At 32.8% G+C, this 13,290-nt stretch overlaps 1 protein-coding gene and 1 long non-coding RNA gene across 2 annotated transcripts; both read left to right on the plus strand.

Moving 5' to 3' along the window:
* The first annotated feature begins 389 nt into the window (after positions 1 to 389).
* On the plus strand, positions 390 to 11,384 carry LOC124456459 (serine/threonine-protein kinase/endoribonuclease IRE1-like). The gene is made up of 5 exons (XM_047006904.1): positions 390 to 713; positions 3,985 to 4,056; positions 5,206 to 5,277; positions 9,469 to 10,178; positions 10,258 to 11,384. The coding sequence occupies exons 1-5, from the start codon at positions 617 to 619 to the stop codon at positions 10,909 to 10,911; spliced, it is 1,605 nt and encodes a 534-aa protein (XP_046862860.1). The 5' UTR covers positions 390 to 616; the 3' UTR covers positions 10,912 to 11,384.
* Positions 11,385 to 12,095: 711 nt separating this feature from the next.
* Positions 12,096 to 12,766, plus strand: LOC124456491. The gene is made up of 2 exons (XR_006952311.1): positions 12,096 to 12,187; positions 12,393 to 12,766. It is a non-coding gene; the product is annotated as an uncharacterized LOC124456491 (long non-coding RNA).
* The last annotated feature ends 524 nt before the right edge of the window (positions 12,767 to 13,290 follow it).

The raw sequence follows: 13,290 nt of genomic DNA on the forward strand, positions 1-13,290 counted from the left end.
AAACTACGACAAAGCTATGGAGGTTCACGAAAAATCTCTAGAAATTCGAAAACAATCTTTAGGTCCAAATCATGTTGATGTTGCTAATTCTTTAAACAATCTTGGTATGGTGTTTTATAAAACTGGAAACTACGACAAAGCTAAAGAGGTTCACGAAAAAGCTCTAGAAATTCGAAAACAATCGTTAGGTCCAAATCACGTTGATGTTGCTGTTTCTTTAAACAATCTTGGTGCGGTGTTTGAAAAAACTGGAAACTACGACAAAGCTATAGAGGTTCACGAAAAAGCTCTAGAAATTCGAAAACAATCGTTAGGTCCAAATCATGTTAGAGTCGCTGCGTCTTTACACAATCTTGGTTTGGTGTATTATGATATTGGAAAGTACGACAAAGCTAAAGAGTTTCACAAAAAAGTACTGGAAATTCGAAAAAATTCTTTAGGTCCAAATCATAATGATGTCGCTGCATCTTTAAGCCATCTCGGTTTGGTTTATGATAAAACAGGAAATCAAGACAAAGCTATAAAGTATTTTGAAAAACCTCTAGAAGTTCGAAAACTGAATGTGCCAGGTGAAGACCATACTCACGTCACTTCGTCTTTCAGGAAATTTCGTACGATGTACAAAGAAACTGAAAAATATGAGTCTCAAAAAACTCAGAGTAAATTTCTAGTTCCAAGTCATGCTCATGTTTCCCTGTCATCAAAATATTTTGGTGAGTTTGTAGGTATTATATACAACATAATGTTGGTGGCTCATTTGCGTTAATGATATTTTGTTAAAGTGCAACTCCGGCCAATTTTCACTCCATCTTTCTTTCGACAAAGAAGAATATATTTTTTTAGAAACATTTTGGTGTATGTTTGAGCATTTTTGGTTTGGTACAAGTTGTTTATTTTTAACGCTAAATTTCGCCACCGGATGCAAGTTTTTACAAATGGATCGTGACGTCATAAGATGTTCCCACCTCGCTAGTTTATTATATTACTATAAACAAATGCCAGCATGGAGAATCAATAATATTAAATTCTTAGTCAAAAATGCGTTTTATTCCGCAAAGTTTGGCAAAAGTATCAAAAAGATAACTATTAATACAAATATTGGTTAATAAATCTTTGGAGAACGCAAATTTGTCACAAAGTTCATCAACGAAGTTTGTTAATGCTGACAGCCATAATAAATATAAATAGTAATCAAACGTATTCTGCCGTTCTTGTACTAAATGTTGGACACTTAGATTATTGAAATAAGCTTGAAAATGTGTAACTCTAAATGATAAAGCTTTCTGCATTGATGTCTCGACCACAGGTGTTGTTGTAACTTGTAATTGTCACAGAAGTGCTAAGAATTCCGTAACTATTAACCATATTCTATATATGGACATTACTGAACTGGAGAATCAGCTCATCAGGGAAAATATACTGGCACAGAGTTTGCATCCGTCAAATCAATAGGTCCATAATTGCTACGGCTATAATATGAATGTGAAATTTAATTCATGTTTTTTGTGTCTAACTCCAACTATTTAAGTACCCTAGCTTATTCATGGTTTTTGATATGTTTCAGTCGGCTAAGAATACATAAAAATTTCATAGTATAATACAAAAAATTTATGGCAATTGAATCTAAAGTCCTGATAAGTGGTTCATTGAGATACATTTTTCAAACAAGCCAAATAATTAAAACGCAGGTTGGATTCATATTTACATTATTCAACAAAAACAATTATTCAAAAATCTACCTATAAACTAAAAACATATACATAAAACCCGCTCTAAAGAACAGTGAGATGGAAACAAAACATTTTAATCAAACAAACATTGCTGAAGATGTATAACAGCTATAAACTCATTGTTAGTTGTAAGACTCTCCAAACCCAGCTTTGTGAAAATTATGTATTCAAAAAATCATAGACTGAAAGATTGACAAACATTGGAAATAAATCAGGATGATTTTGAAAAAGACATATTTCAGCATGCCTATGCTACTTTCAGTGTATTACTTTTACAGCAAGAAAATATTATGTCATTTATACATGTCTTAGATATTAAATTACAGGAGTGAAAGTAGAAATTTTATTACAAGTTAAAATTAGACCTATAATATATTTGTTTGCTGAGATCTAGTTTTATCAATTGCATAATATAAAACATAAATTAATGATTTCAGCAATAAAAATAGCAAAAGCTTGACAAAACATGTATCTAAAATTATCAAATTGTGGTCTTTATGAAATGTTTAACTGCTATTTTGCTCCTAATAAATTATTGAAACTACTTAGACATAGCGTGACTGACATTGATACCAAACATTATTATAGCAATTCCAGTAATTATGTTTCCTGCGGGATGTTTCCCTTATAAAGGTGTTGCAGATGATTTTTTTAACTCTTAGATCCCTTGCAGTTCTTGTTTACTAATTCAAAAATATTATAGCGATCACTTCTTCTCACTCATCTGTTTTCCAGGAATACAGTTCAGTTTCATTTCATAACTGAGAAAAACTTGCGGCGGCGAGTTGATTGATTAATGAAAGTATAGCGCCGAGGTAGGAGTAAACAAGACACATATTGCGATAAAATTTCTATGTTTGACCGATCTCTCTTAATTGCCTCGACTCCGTAAGGAAAGGCAGCCTTCTCAACAAATTGAGTGATTCGGCAAGGATTCCATATACATTAAAGGAAAGAATCGTCAACGAGAAATGAATTCGAACTTCGAAGTAGCTATTAATTAAGCAACCATTCATTTTCTCTGTTTAGGAACAAAATTCGTCGAATTTCTACGCTTTTGGGTGCTTCCATATTCTTTAGGAAACTTTTGAATATATATACATATATACTGTGTATGACGATAATGTATGATTTAAGTAATTCCGGACTTTTCTTTTAACTCCATCAGTAATTAAACAACAACGCTAAAAAATGTGTTAATGTCTGTGTCAGCTTACAATTTTCGTTCTTTGACAGGTTGCATAAATTCATATTACTTTGCAGTAGTTTCCTTGTCCTCAAAAAGATAGCCAACAGCAACGGGTTTTAGCAACCTTTTCTTAAAATTACTAAGATACTCGACAGATTTTGGCGACAACAGCTCGTTAACATTTATCAATATCTGAATTCATTACAACGTCCTTAATAGCCGAGTGTGAGGTCTTTACGGAGAAATATCGGACTGAATTTTTTTGTGCTAAAAACAGAGGTCAGAGATTTCTCAAGAAAGACCGAGCAGGTGATGTTAATAAAAAGAAAATTGGCTATATGATATTATTTGACCTGAGACGAAGCTTTCTTTTCTTTTTCCATTCTTGTTGTTTTACAAGGACAGACTGTCACTCTTCTAGTTTTGCCAACAGAAAATACATAGTTTGAAATAGTGTCGCCTAGACAATAAGACCCACTTTTCCAATGCTCTTTTTTGACTTACATTCATACCATGGTTTTTAATTTTGTTTTTATTTTCGTTTTACAAAACATTTACTGTTTGCTTCATGAAGTTTTGGAAAACACATTACAATAGACACTCCGTATATTGTAAACAATATTTAATCTCGATAAACATTATTTAATCTAGATAAATAATGTTTACTATGTACAGAGTATCTATTGTCTTGTGTTTTACCAAAATACTCTTTGGCAGTCGTAATTCATGAAGTTGGTTTATCTACATTTATTTGTAAAATTACGCCGGATGAAATCTGGCTCATTACGTGAAAATATATATTGCCCTCTCAATAATTCCAATTGTAAGGTCATTTTATTACTTGAAAATGTTGTCATGTAAAACGTAATATTTATCTATATGAGATTTTGGAGCTAATGGCAAAACAAAACGAAATATATAGTTTTAAAAAACTTCTATTCAAAACTTTTCAATTTATTTGGTTATTTCTTTACGAGCGCTAGCTGTAAATTTATTTTTTTACTTGTTGTCAAAATAGAAATACACAGTTTGTGTGGATAACGCTTTTTAAAATATTGTTCGTAGAAATCACAAGTGGTGATGATGCTAAAGCTAAAGATGTCGGAACTTCTCCGTGTGTCGAAAATACAATACAAGGTATGCCTTTCAATTCTAATTTTTTTATATATTGCGTAACCTAAGAATATTTGTTTTGAATTGTATCACAATTCAAGGCATTTGATTGGTATTTATGTGTTTTTATGAAGATTTATTTTATTTAAAATATGATATATACAGTCTAAACGTTCGTTTAATACGTATATTCAATACGGTAACAAGGATATAAATTTTGCTTTTGCTAACGACGTTCAAATAATTTAAATATTAATGTCTACTAGACGGCAGTGCTCAGCTTAACTTGAGAAGTTTTTGTTCACCTCAATAAATCCTGCGTACAATTGTACAACTTTTCCCTATAGTTACTTAGGTACCTTCTCCACAGGGATTAACGTCAACGGTTATGTAACATTTATCAATGTCTGAATTCATTAATAAGCTCTTAATAACCGAGTGTGTGATTGAAGTTTTTCGTGCAAACTGAGCCCCTTAAGGCAAGGTTTGTACTAAAAACAGAGGTCCGAGATTTCTCAGTAAAGAACGAGCAGGCGAGGTTAATAAAAGGTTTATTATATGGCTTTATTTAAACTGAAAGTTTTTTCTTTTCTTGTCTTTGCTTCTTTGCATGGACTGGCTTTCACTACTGTAGTTTTTGCCAGCTGAAAATATATAACATGAAATCGTGTCGTCTACATAATAGAAAACCCAGTGTTCTTTTTTTGACCTACATTTGTACCATGGTTTTCTGTTTTGTTTTTTTTTCGTTTTAAAAAACGTTTGGTGTTTCCTTCATGAAGTTTGTTTAGATACATTTATTTGTAATATTACGCCTGATGAAAGCTGGTCCGTTACATGAAAATAATGGGCACTTACAAGGGGGGAAACCACCTCTCAATATTTCCGTAGACTTGATAAATATCAGTTATATAAAACTGTGTGTAATATATGTATATGAAATTTTGGAGGTGCAAGATTTTGCTCTCCCAATTAAATCTGTTCGGCGCGCTACTATACTATAATGAGCAAAGTGAGATAAAAGATATAGTTTTTAAAAGCTACTAACCGAAACTTTTCAATTTACTTGTCTTATTTCGTTTTGAGAGCTAGCTGTAATTTTTGTATTAAATGGCAGAATAGAAATACACATGCAGATTGTGTGGATAAAATTTTTTAATATATTTTTCTTAGAAACCACAAGTGGTGATGATTTTATTGCCGAAGATGTTGTAATTTCTCATGGTGTTGAAAAGACAAAACAAGGTACGTCTTTCAATTCTATTTTATTTTATATGTATTGCATAACCTAATCATATTTGTTTCGTATTGTATGACAAATCAAGTCATTTGATTGGTATATATGTGTTTTTATGAAGATTTATTTTTAATAATCTGGGGCTGGTTTTTCAAAAGCTTGTTAAAGTAAACCCAGGGTTAAACATGCCTAACCCAGGGTTAATTTTTAACTCTGGTTAGTTTGCATTGCTCGAAACTAGGTTATCTTAAACCTTCGGTTAAAACAAGGGGTAACTTTAATCCTCCTCGCTAGGTGGGTTAAATTACTTAAACCTAGGTTGACATATTATTTTCGTAATTAAAATTCATGACGGAATTTGCTCTTCATTCCCATCTAAATTATATAACAAAATAAATTGTAACGAAATAAATTATATAACAAATCTAATTCTTCAAGCTTTATTTAGATAAGCATCAAAGCTGTGCAATTCATCTACAACAAGTCGTAATTGCTTTGAGGTTCTTTGCTTCGGACAGTTTCGTATAAGATGTATAAGATGGACATTATAATCGAATTGTTGATAAATCTGCAACGGTCCTAACGTTACAACTGCATTGAATAGACCTAGGAATCACTTTAAAACTGGCCACTTTCAATAGATGAAAAACTACGTAATCGATAAAGTCAAAATAACTTTTTTGCAAGCTGGCTTTGCTATTGATTGTGCTGATTGAACTCACATAGTTAATTGACCTTATTTGGATTTGCCTGCTTTTCAACCCAAGGTTAAATGTTTTAACCAAAGGTTAGTTAACCCAGCGCTTCATCCTGCTTTGAACAACCCAATTTTAACTCAGGGTTAGCCGACTTTAGGTTAACGAATTGAAGCTAGTTTAGTTGCTAACTCTAGGTTAAGTTAATCGGCTTTTGAACAACTGGCCCATGATGTATACATGTTGAATTTTCGAACTCCAAACGATCGCTTATTACGTATGTCCAATACTTTATCAAAGACTTAAATTTTGCTTTTGCTAACGACAAATAATTTCGATGAACTGTGTACCAGACTTCAGTGCTTAGCACAACTTGATAAGTCTTTGTTTATCTCAATAAATATTGCGTAGCAGCAAAGTGGCGCGACTCTTTTTATAAAGTGCTTAAATTGACTACATTTCATCAGTTGCATTGAAGAAAAAGTATTATAATAAATAGACTAAAACGTCTTAAAATAAATCTTGATGTAATGCACACCATAGAGATCGGACTCTGCATTTTAGAAGTGTTCAGGTTAGACAATCTGTTTTAAAGTGCTTTAATCTGTTTTAACCATGGCAGTAAAATTTTGTCACTTCACAATTTGTACTTGAAGTACATTATCAGTCAGTTGAAATTAAGATGAGACATGAGGTTATAATGACATCATGCAATTTATTTTTTCAAAGTAACGTTTATTTGTATTCTGCTTGTTTAATCGTAAAAACTTCTCAACAAACTATCCTTTGGATATACGGTCATACTTCACGTTTGCACCACCATGCATACATTACCTAGCTAATAACATTTAAAATTATACAAAAAACGACCACCAACAAATCGAATTGCTCAATATATTTCAATAAATAAGAATTCCTGTTCATTGTAACTAAAATACCTCAAAATCATATGGAAAATGAGCCAATTTGACGATGTGAATTCTCAAAGTTCCACGACCAAAAGAAGGCTATATAAAATTTTCCTATGACAAATGTGGCATTAAATTGGACATTTATTGAACGAACATCTAAATGCTAAATTTACAGAAAATTACAAGTTTTTTTGAGCTCTCTCTTTGCTAAGTATACTGGAGATTACATCTTCAGTGTGAACATCATTCAAATGTCCACAAAGGTCATTTTCTAGCTTAGAATTGCATTTTGAAAGTTGCATAGAGCATTAAAGTTGTTGTATCAGTTTTTTCTACTAGAAAATTTCCCAAAATAAATAAACAAATAACGTTACTAATTACAAAACATAAAAACGGCGATTTCATTCATTGATTTCAATAAATTACTCCCACTGATCTCAACATAAATAAATATAATTATTTCGACTATATTAAAAGAGTAAGTGAGTCCAAAAATCTCATTTATGATTCAAACTGTTTCTTAATTGATGATTGTCAAATGGCATGATCATGTCCTCCATTAAAAAGTGCACGTGAATCAGTTCAAGCCACTTACGACTTAAGCCTCCCGATTAAGCAAGAATAATGCTGCTACTGAAATATCGCTTACAGAACTCAACGGCTGTATCAGGTTTTCTCAGATATTGTAGGACCGACCACTGTAAAGAGGACCGAAACTATAACGTTTAGTGGGGTGGGGAAGGGGGTGTGTTTAATAACGCTGCTGCTGAAATATCGCTTAGAGAACTCAACGGCTATATCATGTTTTCTCAGATATTGTAGCACGGACTACTATTTAGAGATAAAACTATAAATCTTAGTGTGGTGGGTGATGGGGGTGTTTACTAACGCTTCTGCTGAAATAAAGCTTACAGAACACAATGGCTGTATTATGTTTTCTCAGATAATGTAGCACAGACCCGCTCTATAGAGGACCGAGACTAGAACGTTTAATGGGTGCGAGAGAGGTGTATTCATTTCTTCAATTGTGCTCGACTGATTTCTTGTGAAAGCCTACGTAGTCTAAATTAAATGCAATGCAAATATAAATAAACAAATAAATCAATAAATAGACAGGAAGAAGGCTAGATGTAAAATTGATCTGAAAATTTTATGTGAAACTATGCAAAAGATTTTGTCAATTGCTCTCTTTAATTTTATTTATAAGAGATCTCCGAAGGAGAGTTCTTTTATGCGAGAAAATTTTTCAAATTACTAAAACGTGATTGTGGTAGCCAAAGACAATTGAAATGTTCTGCATCACACATAAAATACAAAAAAGATGTTACAACATTTGAAGCCGAAGTTCGATCATTTGCTTGCATCTTTCTTGTTGTTTATCTTGACAATTCTATTATACCATAGCACTACAACATCACGATTTCTTTCACACTCTTCTCAAACTCACAAGAATTTTATCAAAAGGACTAAAAGTTATGATAAGAATTCAAATCGCTTACTTTTTTTGTGGTGTTAAAAATTTATTGAATTGCATGGTTCTTTTCTACCTGAGGAAAAAGTTTTATCAAAATGGAAATTTTCTCGATAACCAAAACGCTGACACAATAGACACATGACAGACAAATTGTTTCTTGTAAATAAATCATCATAAGCTTAGTATAAAATAATTGAAAACTGCAAAAACCATCTTTAATTTGGCAAAGGTAAAACAATACAAGCAATGTTGCACGAGAATAAGAAAAACAGAAGGTAGGGCTTGAGTTTGCAGAAATATAGATAACGAGGTTTACTTTACCAAGGTGAATAAGTAAAACAGTACCTGTATATTAGAGTTAAAGCACAAAATGTCTATAAAACGAAAAGTTGGCAGCCTGTTATATTCTTTAATTGAGCAGAAATTTTATTATGACAACGAAGTTTCTGTACTAGCTTATGCGTATCTCTTTTCGTTCTCAAGATTTTGAAAGTTTTATTATGTTCGATTCATCTAACTTGTAACGTCACATTGTGAGAATAAGAATTATTCGGTACATTTGCAAAAGTTCTGGTCAATGCAAATATAATTTAACTAGCAAAGTTTTCGTTTCATTGGCACTTTAATGGTGTTCAAACAATGTTTGAGAGAATAATTGTTGAGTTTTCGCTGCTGATCGAACTTCAGCATTCATATTTGGCATGAAACATAAGATAGTGTATCTAAAACAGGAGTGTCGAGAATGGAAAGAAAAATTAAATAAAGCTATTTAGTTATCTTCTGCTGTAAACAAATTTTTAGACTCTAAAAAATATGCTCTCAAAATTTAAATTTAATATTTTCGAAAAACGTAAGGTTATTTCCTGAAAAAAATATATGAAATTACTGCAGATAGAAGTTTTTGTGATTAATTGTATGGTATAAGCTAACCTCAAATGTTGCCAGTTTTAATTGCACAATTAAAGAACTTATGATTTGTCCAATGGTTGTTGATACGTTTTTTCAAAAATGTGCGGTAGCTTATAATATCCTTTCCTGATTGGGAAGGTTTAAACTATTTTGACGTATTAATTTCGTTTCTTTCACCCTTGAATGTAATATTGTATCTAATATTTTTAGAATTGGTGGAACTAGAGTGGAAATGCATTGATAAATCAACGAAACATAGAGAATTGTTTTCAAAATTGATTAGATATGGACGCAATTCCAGTGTTGAGGTTAAAGTGGTGGGCAATGTGCGTGTAATTTTCTCAAACGAGTTTTGCATTGGCAAAGGAAGTGATGCAACCCGTGTTTATCTTGGACTGGGTAAGGATGGTTACGGTAAAGCAGTGAAACGAATACATCGAGATAGCTACATCCAGATTGCGCTGCACGAAAAAGAAATTTTGAATAAATTCAACGCAAGAAAGTCGAAATATGTTGTGAATTATTCTTTCCTAGAGGAAGAGACTGGAACAGAATATGTATATTTGACATTAGACTTATGTGAAGAATCATTGGAGAGTTTCGTAGAATCTTCTACTTTATATGATCTTCAAAAAGCTCTTCCCAAAATTCTTAGACAAATTTTGCAAGGATTAGCTGATCTTCATAGCGGCCCAAATCCTATTCTTCATCGTGATTTAAAGCCCTCCAATGTTCTCCGAGACTCACAAGACAACTTTCTGATAGCTGACTTTGGCATTAGTCGAATATTGAAGGAGGGTTCTACTACTTATGAAAGCAAGCCTAACATGGGAACTGAGTATTGGATTGCTCCTGAATCATATTGTGAAGATAAAGATACAGTCGACAAAGGACGGTACAAGAAAGAGTCTGACGTATATGTAAGTGTAGGAATATGACCATTTGCACTACATGCATGTACAAAGTCAATTTGTAACATCACATTGTTAATCTTTCTAGAATGCAGGATTGGTAAGTTATTATATTGCAACAAAAGGAAATCACCCGTTTGGAACTAAACGGCATAGATTGGACAAAATGTTAAAAGGACACCCTGTTGGCTTGGACGAAATCAAGGATGAAGCACTAAAAGACCTTCTGTCGTGGCTGTTAAACCGAGAACCCGAAGACAGGCCATCAGCTACCGTGGCGTTAAAACATCCATTCCTTATGTCGGATGACGAGAAATTTGACTTATTATGTAAAGTTGGAAATCTTCAGCAGATTAAGACAAACGATCCCCTGTGTAGTGTCGTTCAACATTTGAATAGTGAGTCCTCAGATTGGAAAAGTAAAATAGACAGTGATGTTTATGATTATTTTAGAACGGACGTGGTGACTGGAAAGATTTTTACATATGACTCTTCATGGACAGAATGTTTAAGACTTATTCAAAATATTGACCAGCATTGGAAGGATCTAACAAAGCGAAAACGAAAACCAGAACCATTTTATAAGATTGGCGATTATAGGGCGTATTTTCTCCAAGCATTTCCTAATCTTCCTGTTCGGGTACATGCTGCTGTTAGGTCAAATGAAGAATTGAAGAACGAGCCAGAACTCAAGAACTTTTTTCCTTTTGATGAATGCAAACTACAACAAAAAAAAATTTAGATACAACAGAACCTGCTGGGAGTAAAAAGTAGCAATTAAGAAATCATTGATACTGTTGAGATCTTATTTTATAGATATAAAGAAAAACAGTTTCCACGACGTATTTAGATGATATTTCACCACATATCAGTGCAGCCAAGCATAAAAGTTAACTTTTAAACATAATAAACTCGTATACGATAAATAATTGTTTTTCTGAAATCATTATAATTACTAAAAGTCTGGCCTTGATGTTTTTGACTCTTGGGAGCACCTTATCGTATGAAACTGACCATTAGAAGTTGTGCATAATTCCATAAGTAGAATCTTTTGTGTTTTACTATCTCACATTAATTGCGTAGCTGTCAATATAAAATAGTTGAATTATATAACATTTTCATGAAATTGAATAAGTGACAGCATTTCGTCTAATGTTTTGTGTATGAACTCAATATATTTGAATTAGTTTTACATAAAAATATTCATAGTTGTCATTATTTGCTGATATTTTGCTTATTTCATGCACTCTAACCCTGACAATTATTTCGTGCCTAAATCCATACAACTAAAATGCAAGTGCTGTGTATTTAAGATCTCTTAAATGAAGATTGAATATACACCTAAATACACGTAAGGTTAACTACGGCGCTCTCTATTGCCTACATTCTAATGAATATCATCTCAAGCAACATCTTAGCGCTATCATAGACTACATCAAGTACATTTCAATGAAAAAACTTATAATGATCGCTGGTTATGTTATGAGATCAGTAGGTAATCTAGTAAATCTACGAAAGAGATCAAGAAGAATATATGACGTAATTTTGAATGAGATCTTGACGGTCGACAAATACGAGTTGCATTGACGTATGGGTAAAGCATAAACAAAGTCTACGACGGAAAGAGTCAAAATTCGGTAACCTTCACACCTCGTTAAACTGTTTGAAGACAAGGACATCACGGTGTTGAGTTTACATTTGTTAATTTTACCTGCAAGATATTGGCTGGTAAAGGTAGGAAGAGAATAAAAGAGATTATACGGAAGTGCGTCGTGTCTAAGAGATGCCAGGAATAACGTTACGTAATCCTGAGACTCATGATTTACCAGAATGCAGACTGAGAGTGATAGACGAAGCGGTACCACTTGACGTGAAGATGAAGAGAAAATCCTTGACAAATCACTTTCAAAAAAAGTCAGTCGGGCAAAACTGACTACAGTCCTGGACTACGATCAAGTTATGTTATTCAAGTGACACTTTTATATCATCTGCTTCTCGCGGGCAAAACTATGGAAATGGTAAGTAGAAAATATGGGGATGGTGCAAAACCCAAACAAGGGGAATCTGGCTTACTCTCAGCTAACAAATCCTGACGATTAAAGTGCGCGTGAAAGTTCGATACGAAACTCCCAATGATTTATCTGAACTTCTAGTCGATGTATAGAAAACTTAGATGTCAATGATAATCTTATAAACCGCGATGCTAATATCGACATTTTATAGATGACGACTTTTTGAGGAAAATGGTGATCTGGCAAGACAGTTGAGTCTGTAAAACTCATTCACTGCCTTCGCGATGTACATAAATGTATCAATATACCCACACCATTGTTTGTATTCAGTCAGAATTATTTTATTTGGATAAGAATAAACTCGTCTCTGATAAATATCTTGCCGATGTAAGCTTAGACGTTTATCAAAATATCATTAAAAATTGTGATAAATCTTCAGGCTTTCTTAATTCTTCACAGAAATATTTGAATTTACCATATAGATATAATATTTTTTGCCAAGAAATTGCCCGTATGGTATCAATTTTTGAAATTAGACCTTATTATTCACTAAATTTACTCTTATATAAAGTTGTTCTAATCTAATGTATTAGGTATGTCAAAAACCATGCGTTGTTCACGTGTTCTTCACATGGTTGCTCATATGCTTGTTCACGTGCCGGAAATCATATGACATTTAATATATCATTCGTTCATACCTTTACATCATTCATTAATACGCTCGTAGTGGGAGCGTTGTCGGTGTGTATGAAAATACAAATGAGAGCAGCAAGGATTGCGTTTGTTTTTTTAAAGGCTTCTCTCAACGATCTTTTACAGTCAGTTAAATGATCTCGTGTCATTACAAAGTGGTCGACTGAACAAACGAGGATATTAACATTATTTAAACGACGTCAAAACATAAACAATATATAAACCACTTGCCCTGAAGGTAAGAAATGTTTTTTATCTTCAGTTATGCTTACTTTGCATGAATTATACAATGATTACCATCTCAAATCCGATAGACTTGGAATAGCATCAGTATTACCACTACAAAAAAGTATTTTACACTTCATATAAAGTAAACATTTATTCGAAACGTTTCGTCTAGTCTTACATACTACCAC

This window comes from Xenia sp. Carnegie-2017, unplaced genomic scaffold (assembly GCF_021976095.1).
Source record: "Xenia sp. Carnegie-2017 unplaced genomic scaffold, XeniaSp_v1 HiC_scaffold_5, whole genome shotgun sequence".
Taxonomy (NCBI): domain Eukaryota; kingdom Metazoa; phylum Cnidaria; class Anthozoa; order Malacalcyonacea; family Xeniidae; genus Xenia; species Xenia sp. Carnegie-2017.